Raw genomic sequence first — 19,336 nt, 5'->3', positions numbered from 1 at the left:
AATCCTTTATAACAGCCTTGACATTTCCTGCCTTTGTCAGACTTCTCTTATTACTCTGCCTAAAGAAATATTGGACAGTTTCATCTTATACCAGCTGTTACAACACACAAGCCTCACTTTCATCATAGACTTGCATTGCTATCAACATCCCTGTACACGGTACATCGTTCACACTTCGTATCATGTTTATCAGTTCAGTCTAAGATTTCCCGATTTGAACATATACCTCACTCACCTTTCGCTCATGACCCGAATTTCTCGCACAGTTGTTTCCTATAAAACTTGATCTAGAGAATAACACAGTCTCCTCTGTGTCTAAATTACACTAATCTAACCCTTATCAATCCATATCTTTCATTCTCAGTCGAAAAACTGTTGCTCAATTTCCCGAGTGTACCCAGGAATCTCGTGGCTATAATTCTTCCAGTCGCCTCTATTCCGCTGCCTTGATGCGTCAGAGCAATTATTCCTCTCATCCATTCTCTTTGAATCTTTCTGTTTTACCCATTCTAGTCTGTCACTCACTTTTTCACAGGTAGTACCTTATCGTGGTGTCTCGCCTGTAACCTCATCAACTCCTGGCGCCGTCCCATTCTTCCGCCTCGAAATCTTTCCTTAGAACGTCAGCATTCTTAAATGTAGATTAATACCTACCGCCTTTGAATTATTGAGTACTCCCCCAGTTTACAAAGTGGGCATTTCCTGCGCACACATATGGGCGTTTGTTAATTTTGTTGAAACTGTCGCTATTTTGCATCTCAGCAATTATGATATCTTCACATCTGTCGCAACCCAAGGGTAGAAAAAAATTGTTTCACTATAAATATGCAAATAATAATGATGACGCCAGTGGTCATAGAGATGAAGTGTATTGAGTCATATGTTAGTCATGCATACAAACTTATCGATATCTTGTGATCAGGAGAGTCAGTTACGTAGCGGGAAACCAAGTCATTTGGAGCCATATTTGAAAACGTTTCACTTCCGCACACCTTGGGCGCGTCATTTCATGAAAAAGAAAATTCTCCCCACTTTTTTTACTTGACGCCATTTTACCCAAATAAATGGCTTACTCCACACGAAGTTTTCTCTAGAGACCAATATTTGAGTCACAGCATTCCGTTACTTCAGCCTAACTTTATTTTAGTGTAAGTGTCTCTCCCTTTTAGCTAGACATAATCATATTTTTTAATCTGTACTACTAGTAGTACGATATTTTATATGTTTTAAATTGGGAGTGCGCATTTATATTTATACTACGTCCTCATTCTAATTTTCCATATAAACGGTAAAATTCCCATACTTATGAATGGCCAGATTAACATAGCATGAACAATGAAAAGGTAGAAATTAAAAAAAAACTTCCAATTGAAATGCGACGAGCAGTGCGCGTAGATTGGTGACAAAATCGATGACCGAACACTGCTGTGGATACTGGAGGCGGGATTTCTGAGCATTCAAGGTCATTATTGAATCACAACAGTTCGTGTCTGCTTACAGAATATACTTTATCGAAGGCGTTCAGTGCCATTTGGCCAAAAGAAGTATAATTTATGGATGTGTCAGTTTTTGTAAAGAATTAGTATATAACTATTGTCTTGATCTATAGATAGGCCATTCATATAAGTTTTTTCTTCTACATAATTTTTAGAAATGTTTTCCTTGCACTTGTTTTGTTAGGTGATTTTCTCCTTGCAAAGTTCACGTGCATTCGAAGGACCCCTTGATGGCATATGACCAGTTTAATGTAAAAGAATGTGTCATTCACTTCGTTTTTTTTTTTTTTTTTTTTTTTTTGGCGACCGCCACCAGAATGGATTGTGGTGCTTAGTGAGCCAAGACTTGTCTTTATTCCTGCAGTTATTTTCCGAATTGGCCAACAGTTTGCAATCAGTCATTTTCCAGAAAGGATCCGATAATCAGCCTTTGTTTTTTAATAACTGCATCCTGTTATATTTAAACCTATATGGAACCTGAAGCAGTCCTTGAAATTTGTGTTATACCAGTATGGGATATTGGCCCGTAAGGCCGACATCGGCTTTTAGTGTTTTTTATTTTCTAAATGAACTTTTGGGCTCACGTGAGTTGTTACCATTCCTTGGTATGTGTGGTCCTCTATTTTTCTCCCTTTCTAACAAAGGAAACTTACATTATTTTTTTCCATATTGAAATCAGAACATTGCTGCCAGTTCTTAACGGGATACCTTTAAATGCATTCCTTAAATTTTTAATAAAAGGGTAAATACCTAAGGTATGCACACAACGCACGCAGCGAGACCACAGCTACGCACGTTCAGTATGTGTTTGCTCGGTTGCCGGGCGACCTGACCTAGTCAGTGTGTGAAACAAAAATGAAGCAATCTCGTACGCGCTAACAATAATCATCACGCGACCCCCTTGGAACGGAAGCCATAACACAGCTTTCCCCTTTAACACGGTAGCTCCTTAATGCGTACCCCCAGTTTTCGGGGATTAAAACTCATTATGTAGTCCCTCAAATGCTAAGTCCTTGGGAACGTGTAATGGTGTAACTTGAGGGTAAACATAATTGCTAATAAAATCCTGTTTATACAGTCACACACACACACACACACACACACACATATATATATATATATATATATATATATATATATATATATATATATATGTGTGTGTGTGTGTGTGTGTGTGTGTGTGTGTGTGTGTGTGTGCGTGCGTGTGTGTGTGAAATGTTAAGAGAGAGTGCACAGATATGGTGATTTAGGCATAGGAAAAATCTAAGCAACAATTTATGTGTTCCAATTGTGTGTGACTTTTCAAATGTTATATATATAGTGCACAGATATATATATGATTTATATATATATATAAAAATATATAGCAATAATTTATGTGTTATATTGTCATCAGTGACTTTTCAAATAGCATATATATATATATATATATATATATATATATATATATATATATATATATATATATAATATAGATGCAACAGAATATATATATATATACATATATATATATATATATATATGCAACAGAAGAATTCCGTGGAAAGTGGAGTCGAATAAGGAATAGGTAGACCAGCACTTGAGGAAACATTCTTTATTGCGACTAGTTAAGAGAGTATGAGTCGCTATCATTATTGTCCTGAGAACACGAGTTGCTGGTGTTATTGCCTAGAGAACACAAGTCCCAGAGCAGTGTTATTTGTCCTGGATTGACTGGAGAACAAGAGTTGGCATTATTGTACTTTGATAACAATTCGCTGGTGTTACTACATGGGTAACACGAATGGCTAGTGTTATTATCCCAGAGACACAAGTTGGCGTTATTGTACTGGGAACACGAGTCACTGGCATTATTTACCGGGGAACATGAGTTGCTGGCGCTATTTACCTGGGAACACAAGTCGCTGGCATTTATTTACTTGGGAACATGAGTCGCTGGCGTTATTTACCTGGAAACACAAGTCGCTGGCGTTATTTACCTGGGAACATGAGTTGCTGGTGTCATTGCTCAAGAAATAGGAGTCATTGGCGTTATTGTGCTAGGAACACGAGTTGCTGGCATTACTGCCCTGAGAACGCAAGTCACTAGTGTTATTGCCCTGGGAACAATAGTTCATGGTGTTATTGACCTGAGAACATGAATCAGTACCGCTATTGCCCTGGGAACACAAGTCCCTGGTATTATTGACCTGAGAACACGAGTCACTGTCGTTATTGCCTTGAGAACAAGAGTCACTGCTGTTATTGGCCTGAGATCACGAGTCGCAGGCATTATTGCCCTGGGAACACAATCTCTGGCATTATTGCGCTGAGAGCAAGAGTTGCTAGGATTATTGCTCTAGGAATGTGAGTTGCTGGCTTTACTGCCCTGAGAAAACAAGTCGCTGGTGATATTGCCATGAGAACACAAGTTGCTGGTGTTATTGCACTGAGTTTTGAGTCACTGGCATTTTTGTGCTGGGAACACAAGTAGCTGCCATTATTGCTTGGCAGACATAAGTTGCTGCCATTACTGCCCTGTGAAGGTGAGTCACTGGTGTTATTGCTGTGAGAACACCAGTTGCTATTGTTATTACTCTGAGAACACGAGTCACTGGCATTATTGCCCAGAGAACACAAGTCGCTGGCTTTATTGCACTGGTAACACGAGTCGCTGGATTTATTGTGCTGGGAACATGAGTCACTGGTGTTATTGCTCTGAGAAAACTACTGGTGTTATTGTCCTGAGAAAACAAGTCGCTGCTGTTATTGTATTGAGAACATATGTCGCCGGCATTATTGCCCTGAGAACATGAGTCACGGGTGTTATTGCCCTGGAAACATGAAACACTGGCCTTGAGAACAGGCATTGCTGGCATTATTGCCCTGTGAACATGAGTCACTAGCATTATTGGTGTGAGAACACAAGTTGCTGGCATAATTGCCCCAAGAACACAAGTTGCTGCTGGTATTGCCCTTGGATCACAAATCGCTTGCCTTATTGCCCATAGAACAAGAGTCCCTGGCATTATTTCCCCTGAAAACATGAATCATTGGCATTATTGCCGTGGGAAAATGAGTTTCTGGCGTTGTTGTTATGGGAACATGAGTCGCTGAAGTTATTGCCCTGGGAACATGAGTTGCAGGCAATATTGCACTGGTAACACGAGTCGCTGGCTTTGTTGCGCTGGAAACACTAGTCGCTGGCATTAGTGTCCTGAGAAATTAGTCGCTGGTGTAATTGCCCAGAGAAAATGAGTCACTGTTGTTCTTGTCCTGAGAACATATTTTGCCACCGTTGTTACCCTGATAACATGAGTCACTGGTGTTATTGCCCTGGGAACACGAGTCACTAGCATTATTGCTGTGAGAGCAAAAGTTGCTGGTGTTATTGCCCCAAGAACACGAGTTGCTGCCATTATTGCCCGTGGAACACAAATTGCTGGCCTTATTGCCCAGAGACCAAGAGTCACTAGCATTATTGCCCTAAGAACACTAAGTCCCTGGCCTTATTTCATTGAAAACATGAATCGGTGGCATTATTGCCATGGAAAAACAAGTTGCTGACATTATGGCTGGGGAAACATGAGTCACTGGAGTTATTGCCCTGAGAACTTGGGTCTCTGGCGGTATTGCCCTGGGAACACAAGTCACTGGAGTTATTGCAACGGTAAAACAGGCCACTTGTGTTATTGCCCAGTCGTTGGTATTAATGTGCTGGGAACATGAGTTGCTGGCACTATTGCACTGGGAAAATGAGTCGCTGGTGTTACTTTGCTAGGAATACGAGCTGCTGTCATTATTGCAATAGTAACTCGATTCACTAGCGTTATTGCACAGAGAAAACGAGCCACAGGCATTAATGCCTTGAGAAAACGAGTCTCTGCCAATTCCGCTGGGAACATGAGTTGCTGGCATTACTGCCCTGAAAACATGAGCCCCTGTGATGTTTTGGCCCTGGGAACACGAGTCACTAGGATTTTTGTCTTGAGAGCAAGAGTTGCTGATGCTTTTGCCATGAGAACTCAAGTTGCTGGCCTTAGTGCCATGACAACATGAGTTGCTGGTGTTATTGCCCTGAGAACACAAGTTGCTGGCATTATTACTCTGAGAACATGAGTTGCTGGAATTATAGCCCTGGGAAGACAAGCCACTGGCATTATTTCCCCAGGAAGACGAGTTCCTGGCATTGTTGCCCTGGGAACATGCTGCTGGTGATATTGCCCTGACAACATGAATTGCTAGCATTATTGTCTTGAGAACATGAATCCTTGGCATTATTGTCCTGAGAACACGAGTTGCTGGTGTTATTACCCAGAAAACACGAGTTGCTTGTGTTATTGACCAGATAACGAGAGTCTTTGGCATTATTGTACTGGGATAATGAGTCGCTGGCATTACTGCAGTGGTAACAAAAGTCACTGATGTTATTGCTCAGAGAACACAAGTCCGTGTTATTTTGCTGGGAATACGAGTTTCTGGCATTAATGCCCGTTGAACAGTGGTGAATGGTGTTATTGGCCTGGGAACACAAGTTGCTGGCATTATTGCCCTGAAAAAAAACATTGCTGGTGTTATTGTCTTGTGAACATGAGTCATTGGCGATACTGTGCTGGGAACACAAGTGGCTGGCGTTATTGGCCAGAGAACACTTGTCGCTAGTGTTATTGCCCAGAGAACACAAGTCCCTGGTATTATTGACCTGATAACATGGGTCAGTAGTTCTATTGCCTTGGTAACACAAGTCCCTGATATTATTGCCTGAGAACAAGAGTCGCAGACGTTATCGCCCTGAGAACAAGAGTCGCTGTTGTTATTGCCATGAGAACACAAGCTCTGGCATTAATGCTCTGAAAAAAAGTCACTGGTGGTGTTGTCCTGAGAACGTGGGTTGCTGATGTTATTGCCCCGAGTTTTGAGTCAGTGGCCTTATTGTGCTGGGAACACAAGTAGCAGCCATTATTGCCCTGAGAACACAGTCTCTGGCATTAATGCTCTGGGAAAACAAGTCACTGGTGTTGTTGTCCTGAGAACACGAGTCACTGGCATTATTGCCTTGGGAACACGATTTGCAGGTGTTACTGCTAAGAACACGAGTTGCTGATGTTATTGCCCCAAGTTTTGAGTCAATGGTGTTATTGTGGTGGGAACACAAGTAGCTGCCATTATTGCCCTGGGAACAGGAGTCACTGGTGTTATTGCTCTGAGAACACTACAGTAGTTGCTGATGTTACTGCCCTGAGAACATGAGTCGCTGCCATTATTGCCCAGAGAACATTAGTCGCTGGCATTATTGCCCAGAGAACATGAATTGCTGGCATAATTGCTCAGAGAACGTGAGTCGCTGGCTTTATTGCCCAGAGAACATGAGTCGCTGGCATTATTGCCAAGAGAACACAAGTTGCTGGCATTATTGCTCAGAGAACAAGAGTCACTGGCTTTATTGTGAAGGTAACATGAGTCACTGGCGTTATTGCTCTGAGAAAACGAGGTACTGGTGTTATTGTCCTGAGAAAACAAGTCACTTATGTTATTGTCCTGAGAACATATCACCAGCGTTGTTGCCCTGAGAACATGAGTTATTGGCGTTATTGGCCTGTGAACACAAAATGCTGGCATTGATGCCATGAGAACAAGAGTCGCTGGCATTATTGCCCTGTGGTCACAAGTCACTAGCATTATTGCCCTGTGAACACAAGTTGCTGTATTGCCCCAAGAACACAAGTTGCTGCCGTTATTGCCCTGAGAACACAAGTTCCTGGTGTTATTTCCCAGAAAACATGAATCGCTGGCATTATTGACAAGGGAAAACTAGTTTGCATCATTATTGCTCTGGGAACATGAATCGCTGGAGTTATTCCCCTGGGAACATGAGTTGCTGGCGTTGTTGCACTGAGAACACGAGTTGCTGGCAATATTGCCCAGAGAACACAAGTCCCTTGTGCTATTGCCCTGAGAACATGAGTCGCTGGCGTTATTACCCAGAAAACATGTCGCTGACGTTATTGCCCTGGGAACACAAATCGCTGGTGTTATTGCTTTGGGAGAAGGACCTGTTGTTATTGCCCGGAGAACATGAGTTTTTGGCGTTATCATGCTGGGAACATGAGTGTCCGGCATTATTGCCATGGGAACATCACTCGCTAGCGTTATTGTGTTGGGAATATGAGCTGCTGGCATTATTGCACTGTGAACATGAGCTGCTGGGGTTATTGCCCTGGGAACATGAGTCATTAGTGTTATTGCCGAGAAAACGAGCCTCTGGGGTTATTGCCCTGAGAAAACGAACTGCTGGTATTATTGCCCAGAGAATGCAAGTCACTGGTATTATTGCCTTGGGAACATGAGTCACTGGTGTTATTGCCCTGAGAACATGAGTTACTGCCGTTATTGCTGGGAGAAAATGATTTGCTGGTATTATTTCCCTGAGAACATGAGTCATTGGTGTTATTGCCTTGAAAATACGAACCACTGGCATTATTGCCCAGAGAAGAAGAGTCACTGGCATTATTGCTCAGAGAACACGAGTTGCTGGCATTATTGCTCAGAGAACATGAGTCGTTGGCTTTATTGTACTGGTAACAAGAGTTGCTGCCTTTATTGCGCTGGGAACACGAGTCGCTGGTGTTATTGTCCTGAGAAAATGAGTCACTGGCGTTATTGTCCTGAGAAAATGAGTCGCTGGCGTTATTGTCCTGAGAAAATGAGTTACTGGCATTATTACCATGGGAAAATGAGTCGCTGTTGCTATTCTCATGAGAACATATGTCGCTGGCATTATTGCCCTGAGAACATGAGTCACTGGCGTTATTGCCTTGGGAACACAAAACGTGGTCATTAACGCCTTGAGATCAAGAGTCACTGGCATTATTGCCCCAAGAACTCAAGTTGCTGCCGATATTGCCTTTGGAACAAAAGTTGCTAGCCTTACTGCCCAGAGAACATAAGTTGCAGGCATTGTCTCCCTGAAGACATGAATCGCTGGCATTATTGTCATGGGAAAATGAGTTACTGGCATTATTACTCTGGGAACACAAGTCGCTGAAGTTATTGCCCTGGGAATATGAGTTGCTGGTGTTATTGTGGTGGGAACATGAGTTGTTAGCATTATTGCCCTGAGAACATGAGTCGCTGGCATTATTGCCCAGAAAACACAAGTTGCTGGTGTTATTGCTTTGGGGAAACGAACCACTAGTGTTTGTGCCTAGAGAACATGAGTCGGAGGTATTGTGCTAGGAACATGAGTCACTGGCATTATTGCCCTGGGAACATAAGTCACTAGCATTATTGCCCTGAGAAAATGAGCCACTGGCATTTTTACCCTGAGAATACGAGGTGCTGGCTTTATTGCCCTGGGAACAAAAGTCACTGGTGCTGTTGGCCCGGGAATGTGAGTTTCTGGCATTATTGCCAGGAAAAAATTAGTTGCTGGCATTATTGCCCTGAGAAAATGAGTTGCTGGCATTATTGCTGTGAGAACATGAGCCATCAGCATTTTTACCCTTAGAACACAAGTCACTGGGAGTATTGCCCTGAGAACACAAATCACTGGTGTTATTGCCCTGGGAACACAATTCGCTGGTGTGTTGCTCTTAGAACAAGAATCGCTGGTGTTATTGCCCTGAGAACAAAAGTCACTGTTGTTATTGCCCTGAGAACAAGAGTTGCTGGTATTACTGCCCTGAGAACAAGAGTTGCTGGCATTATTGCCCTGAGAACAAGAGTCCCAAGCATTATTGCCCTGAGAACTAAAGTCACTGGTGTTATTGCCCTGAGAACATGAGTCACTGGTGGTATTGCCCTGAGAACACGAGTCACTGGCATTATTGCCCTGGGAACATGAGTCACTGGCATTACTGTCCTGGGAGCATGAGCCGCTGTCGTTGTTGATCTTTGAACGAGGCTCCGGGAGTGTCACTATTCATCTTAGCGACCTCGAGAACTATGGATTAGACACTAGTATCTGTTTTTTAGGTTATTTTTACATGTCACTCCCTTCCCACACCCCACCCCCTTTAGTGCCAGTGATGTCTTACCCTGACAGTGTACTTTTCCAGATAGTAAGTCATATGTGTACAAAGTATGGTTGAAATTGCTCAATGCATTTCAGGGTTATTCTGGAACATACACTTACATATATACATACACCCATACATCCATTTTTATATAAGATATATAATGTATAAGAATACTGTTACTTCTGACAACTTCAGTAAACTTATTTTTAAATGCAAGCAATAGCGTGCCTCGCATAGTCATTGGTAGCCATGGTGGGCGGCAAAGAGGGAATCTGTATTATAAACGGAAAAATCTGCAGTGACCCTATATCCCGGAAATAGAAGTCTGAGAGTATTGTCTTAAAATGATTATCTCTCTCTCTCTCTCTCTCTCTCTCTCTCTCTCTCTCTCTCTCTCTCTCTCTCTCTCTCTCTCTCTCTCTCTCATTGTAGCCTATTTATTTGAGACATATTTGAATCTTAACTTTTACGTGTACTATATATTGCTTAATAACTTGGTTTTACAGGAAACGGTACCACGAACTCAACTTCAACTCCAACTTCAAACACAACGTCAACGAACACAACGTCAACGAACTCAACGTCATCGAACACAACGTCAACGAACACAACGTCAACGAACACAACGTCAACGAACACAACGTCAACGAACACAACGTCAACGAACACGACTAAGTCAAACACAACATCCACGAACACAACTTCATCCAACACAACTTCTACAAATAGTACAGGTATGTAGATTATTTTGCTGTTGTATTATAAGTTCCTTAAACGAGGTACATTCGTTTTCATCAAGTTTAACGTCTAGAAATTCAGCACCTGCTTGAAGATTAATTCCCACAGAAGTGTGTTTACAAGATGTAAACAAATCAGTTTTCTTGGTAGGCAGCATTTCCAGCGTCTTTAGCCCTTGAAAATGGCAGCTGAGGAGCTACGGTTGACGTACGCGAGGAAGCAGCGTGCAATAAACCCCTGTGACGAGCTCTGATCTTCAGATGCCATATAAGCAGTTGTAAACTACCAATTTGGTTGAAACGTTGCCCTTACCTAAACTTTTAATAATCCGAGCAGAAACTGTTATTTAGGGATCTTCCTGTAACATTAGTCAATTTTCATGGTATTGTTTCAGTAGTAAGAGATTTTAATGGTCATTGTCCTATAAAACTGCAGTTGGAAATCGTTTGATCATGCTGTCACACAAACTGGACTGCTCAGGAGCAATAAGTGAGTTGTTGTCTAAATGAACCGAGTACTTTTCTCAGCTCGTAGTCCGCCTCTTAATAGGTCGTTTGCTTTTCCCCAAAAGGGATTCACTATACAAAAATCGAATTAACAAGAAATCTCTAGCGGTTTGTATATACACTTTAAATATATAACAAATCGGGAAATGAGAAAACAGTGAAACACTTGAAATTAAGTCCTCTAATACATTTGCTCTACATTTACAAAATAAGCCAGCTTTTGAAAGGTTGCCACATAGCGTTCTTCTGTTTTTCTTAAAAAAAAAAAAAACATACATCTTCAGAAATATTACTTGGGTCTTATTGGATAAGAATCAGGGCCAGGCATCCACGAACGCCCAGCTCCAATTGCATAGACAAGTCATAATGGGAATCAAGGTCCAGAAAGTAGAACTCTGGAGCTTGATGGGGATAATGTAGTCCATCCATCAGAGGGCAATTACCTTAGTGAACTTCATTGCTTAACGTGAGTTTTAAGTTTCAAGGAAGATCCTCTTCTTTAGATGAATCAGCACATGTGCAAAGGCAAAGCCTCATCCCCGAACCTCAACCTATGGTAAATAATCTTTAAGCATTTCTATCACATTCGGGATGTACTGATCGTAGTTCCTGTGTTGAAAAACGCCGGGAACAACAGTCAACAGTAATTTAGAAATATGTATGAGCCTACTTTATCCTTAAAATATTCTGCCTCTGCACATTTAGTGAAGTTTTTTTTTTAATCAGAATTGATTGAAATTTACAAATAAGTTCTAAATTTACATAATTTGATAATGGAAAAATTCACTTACAGCCACCTGTAACGCTTTCAGCACACACACACTTACACATGTATGTGTGTGCGCTGAAAATATCACCACCAAGAAGTCAGATATCAAGTCCCAGATGTTTTGTTTTCAGACAAGGATCAAGGAATTCACTCTATTTTTTTTAAATAAACAGCCAAGGCGCGGGATCCTTCAACAGGATAAGGATTTCACAGTTTCCATGGAACAGATGTGAAGCAGTCACTGGATTTTACCTCACGCTTACTTAGACGTATTTTTTACTGCAGATTCTGGAAGACTCGAAGCAAACACTTTTCTTTTTCTTTCGTAAGATAAGTTATTATGAATTTTCAAGACATAATAATGTGTTTGAACAAGAAATAAAGGACTACCGAAATTATTAAGAAGATTAAGAACTGCATGTTCTCCCTGTTAAAAAATAAACTACTTTTACAAGAGAATGCAGAAAAAAATATATAAAAAAATTTAAAACACTTTTATTGAAATGAACTAAAAAGTAAAAAAATAATTTTTTGAGACACACCAGGATTTTCTTCCAATTAATCATGTCTACAAAAATAAAAGCGTTGGGGCCCCAAACATGGAAGGAAATGCTACAAGAAAATAAATATATATTTTTATTTCTTGTAGCATTTCCTTCCATGTTTGGAGGCCATGCCTTTATTTTTGTAGACATGATTAATTGGAAGAAAATCCTGGTGTGTCTCAAAAATTTTTTATTTTTTATTTTTAGCGCATTTTGACAAAAGCGTGTCTAAAAATTTTTATTTTTATTTTGTACTTTTTATTTTTGACAGAAATTGTAACCGATTTATGATTGTAACTAGAAAAAATTGAACTTTTCCTGTCGAGCCAAAGAAGGTTTGAAAAGTTCGTAGAGTTATTAACTTATTTTATCAAGTCAAAGAAAGTATGAAAAATCTGAAGATTTTCATGCAAATCCTGAGCTACTGGGAAAAGTCACTAGAGGTCACTGCTGACCTACTGATCATGGAAGGTTGTATTGTCACCCACCAGGATTGAGTAACCATGCAAAATTTCAAGTCCATCAGACGATACATTGTTGTTTTGGTGAGATTCCGCTGGCTCTGTGCTAGCAAGGGCTCTTGCTTATTAAAAAGCCCGTAAGTGCCATGCTAATGTTGTGAAATTGATAACAATGAACATGAATGAAATGAAAAGTTCAACAGGTGAGATCGAAACCAATTTAATCATTAAGGAATAGAAATAGCAAAGTCCTGGAGAGTGTAGATAGCCAGTAAGGAAAAAAGGAAAAAATTTCACCATTCAAGATAGTCGGAAAATAAAGAAAACTATAGAGGTGCCATACCATATTCCATTAACTCAAGAATTTGGAAATGTTTGTTTATCATCCTTCAGCGAGGCAGTAAAGTTTTAAGTGATAAAAGCTTAATTACGGGAGAAGGACAGTTCAAAGATGGTAAGCGGTCGAACAGAGAAAGGAAAAACATTAGTAAGAGAAAAAGTAATTGCTATTCGTAGCGATTATCAAGGGCTGTTCACCAAGAGTAGAAATGCCAAAATGTGGTTGGGTTGCTGTGATAACAAAATCCTGTATGTGAATTTTTGCCTTACGGGAAGTTACTTTTGTTTTTCTCTTGAAATATTCTGAGACTGGCCACATTAATTGCTTGAGTAGTTTTTGGGGGATCGATCTCATCGATGGCAGGCTCTGAAGTTTCCAGTAGTTTAGAGAGAGAGCATTGAAGGGATAATAGGAGCACTTGTGGAAGAGTGAAAAGACAGAAAAGCTCTATCTTCTATTGACAGTCTGGGTCATTTTGAAAAAATCACAGCTGCATCCCCAGCCCACCAGGATGTCACTGGTTAACTTCCCAAATTGCTGGACTGCTCCGAAGGTTTCCAGGTTTCCCGCATGTTAGTGTCCTCACTGTCACTTACACCCTTTTATTGATGCTTGCGAAGACAGATTTTCTGATCACCTTCAGAATCCAGCTTATTTAAGTTATCTCTCTAATAAGAGTGCAGATTTTAAATATTTATTCACAGTATAGGGTTGTTCTCTCTTGTGACACTAAAATCTAGGAACAGAGGCAGTAATGTCACAGTTACCCTGCACCAAGTCTGTGTGTGTATGCATGTGTGTGTATATATATATATATATATATATATATATATATTTTATATATATATATATATATATATATATATATATATATATATATATATATATATATATATATATATATATATATATATATATATATGAATATATATAGATATATATATATATATATATATATATATATATATATATATATATATATATTATATACACAAGTCTCTGTGTATATCATTTGTTATATATACACCAAGTCTCTGTGTGTAATGTATTTGTGTGTGTGTGTGTGTATATATATATATATATATATATATATATATATATATATATATATATATATATATATAAAAGTGAATGTTTGTATGTTTTTATATGACTGTATGTTAGTTTGCATGTTTGTTCGCTATAGAAATCCGAAATGCTCAAAATTGACAGATCTAGACAAAATTTGGCACATGGCCATCATTAGACCCAACTTATGAACTCCTGCCCTGTTCCCCCCTCGTCCCCATTTCCCTTCCCTTTATAACTAATGTGGCAGATAAACTCTACAGGTTTATCATACCTCATTTTCATGTACTTGAAACCATAAAAAATATATTTTTGAAAATGCTTTTCAGTCACCACAGTAATACCTGGATAAAAGGAACAGTCACCACAATAATATCTGGATAAAGGGACAGACAGCACAGTAATGTTTGGATAAAAAGGACAGTCACCACAGTAATATCTGGATAAAAGGGACAGTCAGCACAGTAATACCTGGATAAAAGGGACAGTCACCACAGTAACATCTGGATAAAAGGGACAGTCACCACAGTAATACCTGGATAAAAGGGACAGTCACCACAGTAATACCTGGATAAAAGGGACAGTCACCACAGTAATACCTGGATGAAACGGACAGTCACCACAGTATTACCTGGATAAAAGGGACAGTCACCACAGTATTACCTGGATAAAAGGGACAGTCACCACAGTATTAACTGGATAAAAGGGACAGTCACCACAGTAATACCTGGATAAAAGGGGCAGTCACCACAGTAATATCTGGATAAAAGGGGCAGTCACCACAGTGATACCTGGATAAAAGGGACAGTCACCACAGTGATACCTGGATAAAAGGGGCAGTCACCACAGTAATACCTGGATAAAAGGGGCAGTCACCACGTAATAGCTGGATAAAAGGGACAGTCTCCACAGTAATACCTGGATAAAAGGGACAGTCACCACAGAAATACCTGGATAAAAGGGACAGTCTCCACAGTATTAGCTGGATAAAATGGACAGTCACCACAATAATACCTGGATAAAGGGACAGTCACCACAGTAATACCTGGATAAAAGGGGAACAGTCACCACAGTAATACCTGGATAAAAGGGACAGTCACCACAGTAATACCTGGATAAAAGGGGCAGTCACCACAGTAATACCTGGATAAAAGGGCAGTCACCACAGTAATACCTGGATAAAGGGGCAGTCACCACAGTAATATCTGGATAAAAGGGGCAGTCACCACAGTGATACCTGGATAAAAGGGACAGTCACCACAATAATACCTGGATAAAAGGGACAGTCTCCACAGTAATACCTGGATGAAAGGGACAGTCACCACAATAATAACTGGATAAAAGGGACAGTCACCACAGTAATACCTGGATAAAAGGGACAGTCACCACAGTAATACCTGGATAAAAGGGACAGTCACCACAGTAATACCTGGATAAAGGGACAGTCACCACAGTAATACCTGGATAAAAGGGGCAGTCACCACAGTAATACCTGGATAAAAGGGACAGTCACCACAGTAATACCTGGATAAAAGGGACAGTCACCACAGTAATACCTGGATAAAAGGGACAGTCACCACAGTAATACCTGGATAAAAGGGGCAGTCACCACAGTAATACCTGGATAAAAGGGGCAGTCACCACAGTAATACCTGGATAAAAGGGACAGTCACCACAGTAATAACTGGATAAAAGGGACAGTCACCACAGTAATACCTGGATAAAAGGGGCAGTCACCACAGTAATACCTGGATAAAAGGGGCAGTCACCACAGTAATACCTGGATAAAAGGGACAGTCACCACAGTAATACCTGGATAAAAGGGGCAGTCACCACAGTGATACCTGGATAAAAGGGGCAGTCACCACAATAATAACTGGATAAAAGGGACAGTCTCCACAGTAATATCTGGATAAAAGGGGCAGTCACCACAATAATACCTGGATAAAAGGGACAGTCTCCACAGTAATATCTGGATAAAAGGGACAGTCACCACAGTGATACCTGGATAAAAGGGACAGTCACCACAGTGATACCTGGATAAAAGGGGCAGTCACCACAGTAATATCTGGATAAAAGGGGCAGTCACCACAGTGATACCTGGATAAAAGGGACAGTCACCACAGTATTAACTGGATAAAAGGGGTGATACCTGGATAAAAGGGACCGTCACCACAATAATACCTGGATAAAAGGGACAGCCTCCACAGTAATACCTGGATGAAAGGGACAGTCACCACAGTAATACCTGGATAAAAGGGACAGTCACCACAGTAATACCTGGATAAAAGGGACAGTCACCACAGTAATACCTGGATAAAAGGGACAGTCACCACAGTAATACCTGGATAAAAGGGGCAGTCACCACAGTAATACCTGGATAAAAGGGACAGTCACCACAGTAATACCTGGATAAAAGGGACAGTCACCACAGTATTAACTGGATAAAAGGGGCAGTCACCACAGTAATACCTGGATAAAAGGGACAGTCACCACAGTAATATCTGGATAAAAGGGGCAGTCACCACAGTAATACCTGGATAAAAGGGGCAGTCACCACAGTAATACCTGGATAAAAGGGACAGTCACCACAGTAATACCTGGATAAAAGGAACAGTCACCACAGTAATACCTGGATAAAAGGAACAGTCACCACAGTAATACCTGGATAAAAGGGACAGTCACCACAGTAATACCTGGATAAAAGGGGCAGTCACCACAGTAATACCTGGATGAAAGGGACAGTCACCACAATAATACCTGGATAAAAGGGACAGTCTCCACAGTAATACCTGGATAAAAGGGACAGTCACCACAGTAATACCTGGATAAAATGGACAGTCACCACAGTAATATCTGGATAAAAGGGCAGTCACCACAGTGATACCTGGATAAAAGGGACAGTCACCACAGTATTAACTGGATAAAAGGAACAGTCACCACACTAATACCTGGATAAGAGGGGCAGTCACCACAGTAATACCTGGATAAAAGGGACAGTCACCACAGTAATACCTGGATAAAAGGGACAGTTACCACAGTAATACCTGGATAAAAGGGGCAGTCACCACAGTAATACCTGGATAAAAGGGACAGTCACCACAGTAATACCTGGATAAAAGGGACAGTCACCACAGTAATACCTGGATAAAGGTGGGACAGTCACCACAGTAATACCTGGATAAAAGGGGCAGTCACCACAGTAATATCTGGATAAAAGGGACAGTCACCACAGTAATACCTGGATAAAAGGGACAGTCACCACAGTAATATCTGGATAAAAGGGGCAGTCACCACGGTAATACCTGGATAAAAGGGACAGTCACCACAGTAATACATGGATAAAAGGGACAGTCACCACAGTAATACCTGGATAAAAGGGACAGTCACCACAGTAATACCTGGATAAAACGGGCAGTCACCACAGTAATACCTGGATAAAGGGACAGTCACCACTCACCTTCCTGGATAAAAGGGACAGTCACCACAGTAATACCTGGATAAAAGGGACAGTCACCACAATAATACCTGGATAAAAGGGACAGTCTCCACAGTAATACCTGGATAAAAGGGACAGTCACCATAGTAATACCTGGATAAAAGGGACAGTCACCATAGTAATACCTGGATAAAAGGGACAGTCACCACAGTAATATCTGGATAAAAGGGACAGTCACCATAGTAATACCTGGATAAAAGGGACAGTCACCACAGTAATACCTGGATAAAAGGGACAGTCTCCACAGTAATACCTGGATAAAAGGGACAGTCTCCACAGTAATACCTGGATAAAAGGGACAGTCACCATAGTAATACCTGGATAAAAGGGACAGTCTCCACAGTAATACCTGGATAAAAGGGACAGTCTCCACAGTAATACCTGGATGAAAGGGACAGTCACCACAGTAATACCTGGATAAAAGGGATATTTCAACAGTAATACCTGGATGAAAGGACAGTCACCATAGTAATACCTGGATAAAGGGATCACCACAGTAATACCTGGATGAAAGTGGATGATCACCATAGTAATACCTGGATAAAAGGGATCACCACAGTAATATCTGGATAAAAGGGACAGTCACCACAGTAATACCTGGATAAAAGGGACGGTCACCACAGCAATACCTGGATAAAAGGGACAGTCACCACAGTAATACCTGGCTAAAAGGGACAGTCACCACAGTAATGCCTGGATAAAAGGGGCAGTCACCATAGTAATGCCTGGATAAAAGTGGCAGTCACCACAGTAATATCTGGATAAAAGGGACAGTCACCACGGTAATACCTGGATAAAAGGGACCGTCACCACAATAATATCTGGATAAAGGGACAGACAGTACAGTAATGTTTGGATAAAAAGGACAGTCACCACAATAATACCTGGATAAAAGGGACAGTCACCACAGTAATACCTGGATAAGTGACAAGCACCACAGTAATATGTGGATAAGTGACAGTCACCACAGTAGTACCTGGATAAAAGGGACAGTTACCATAATACCTGGACAGAAAAGTCAGACAGTACAGAATATCTGGATAAAAGGAACAGTCACCACAGTAATACCCAGATAAAAAGGACAGACAGTACAGTAATATCTGGTTAAAGGTGACAGACAGCACAGTAGTACCTGGATAAAAGGGGCAGTCACCACAGTAGTACCTGGCTAAAAGGGACATTCACTACAGTAATACTTGGATAAAAGAGACAGACAGCGCAGTAATACCTGGATAAAAGGGAGTCACCACAGTAATGCATGACAGTTCACGCACGATTGTCCGAAGGGTGACGTCTGTATGAAAAAAGTTTAACTGTCAGGTGTCAACACAAACCCCTCCCAATGCTCCCCCATTTCCCTTTTCCCAACACATGGACTGTCATTCAGAGTTTTCCCAGGCAGTGCCAGATTGGTCCTAGTAAATATATATATATATATATATATATATATATATATATATATATTTTAAGAAATAAACTAATGTGTGTGAATGTGTGTATTATATATATATATATATATATATATATATATTTGTATAAGAATATTGTGAAATACCAGTATAATTTTTTTTATTCACAGATATTTAACCATAAATGTAGATTAATATCGAATTTAATATACCCTGAGAATGACTTGCACCCAAAGTGAATGATAATTCGTAAAGGCTTCTTTGTTTAGAAGCATTTATAGACAGTGACTGACCAGACAGCTCTCAAGATTTTATATATACAGCCGAGCCCATGTATATGTGACTGGTTAGGGACCACAACCATCCGCAAATACCGTAAGTCTGCAATATATTGGTACCCCCTCTAAAAACACTTATGTGCACCTGCCTTTCTTAATAGTTCAGACACCAAATACTGTAACCTGTGTACCTTAAACTAAAACGATTTTAACTGCCCATTTTAACAATT

The 19,336-nt window shown here is 40.6% G+C and overlaps 1 protein-coding gene across 16 annotated transcripts in view; it reads left to right on the top strand.

Annotated features, from left to right (window-relative positions):
- The window catches only part of LOC136852944 (mucin-21-like), a 159,509-nt gene that overhangs the window by 16,341 nt on the left and 123,832 nt on the right, over positions 1 to 19,336 (top strand). For all 16 annotated transcript variants that reach the window (XM_067128100.1, XM_067128033.1, XM_067128081.1 and 13 more), the window contains exon 2: positions 10,000 to 10,227. In XM_067128100.1, the coding sequence (XP_066984201.1) occupies positions 10,000 to 10,227 (228 nt within the window). The remainder of the gene's footprint in view (positions 1 to 9,999; positions 10,228 to 19,336) is intronic.

The sequence above is a fragment of the Macrobrachium rosenbergii genome, chromosome 3, assembly GCF_040412425.1.
Source record: "Macrobrachium rosenbergii isolate ZJJX-2024 chromosome 3, ASM4041242v1, whole genome shotgun sequence".
Lineage (NCBI taxonomy): Eukaryota > Metazoa > Arthropoda > Malacostraca > Decapoda > Palaemonidae > Macrobrachium > Macrobrachium rosenbergii.
This window is presented reverse-complemented; position numbering and strand designations above follow the sequence as displayed.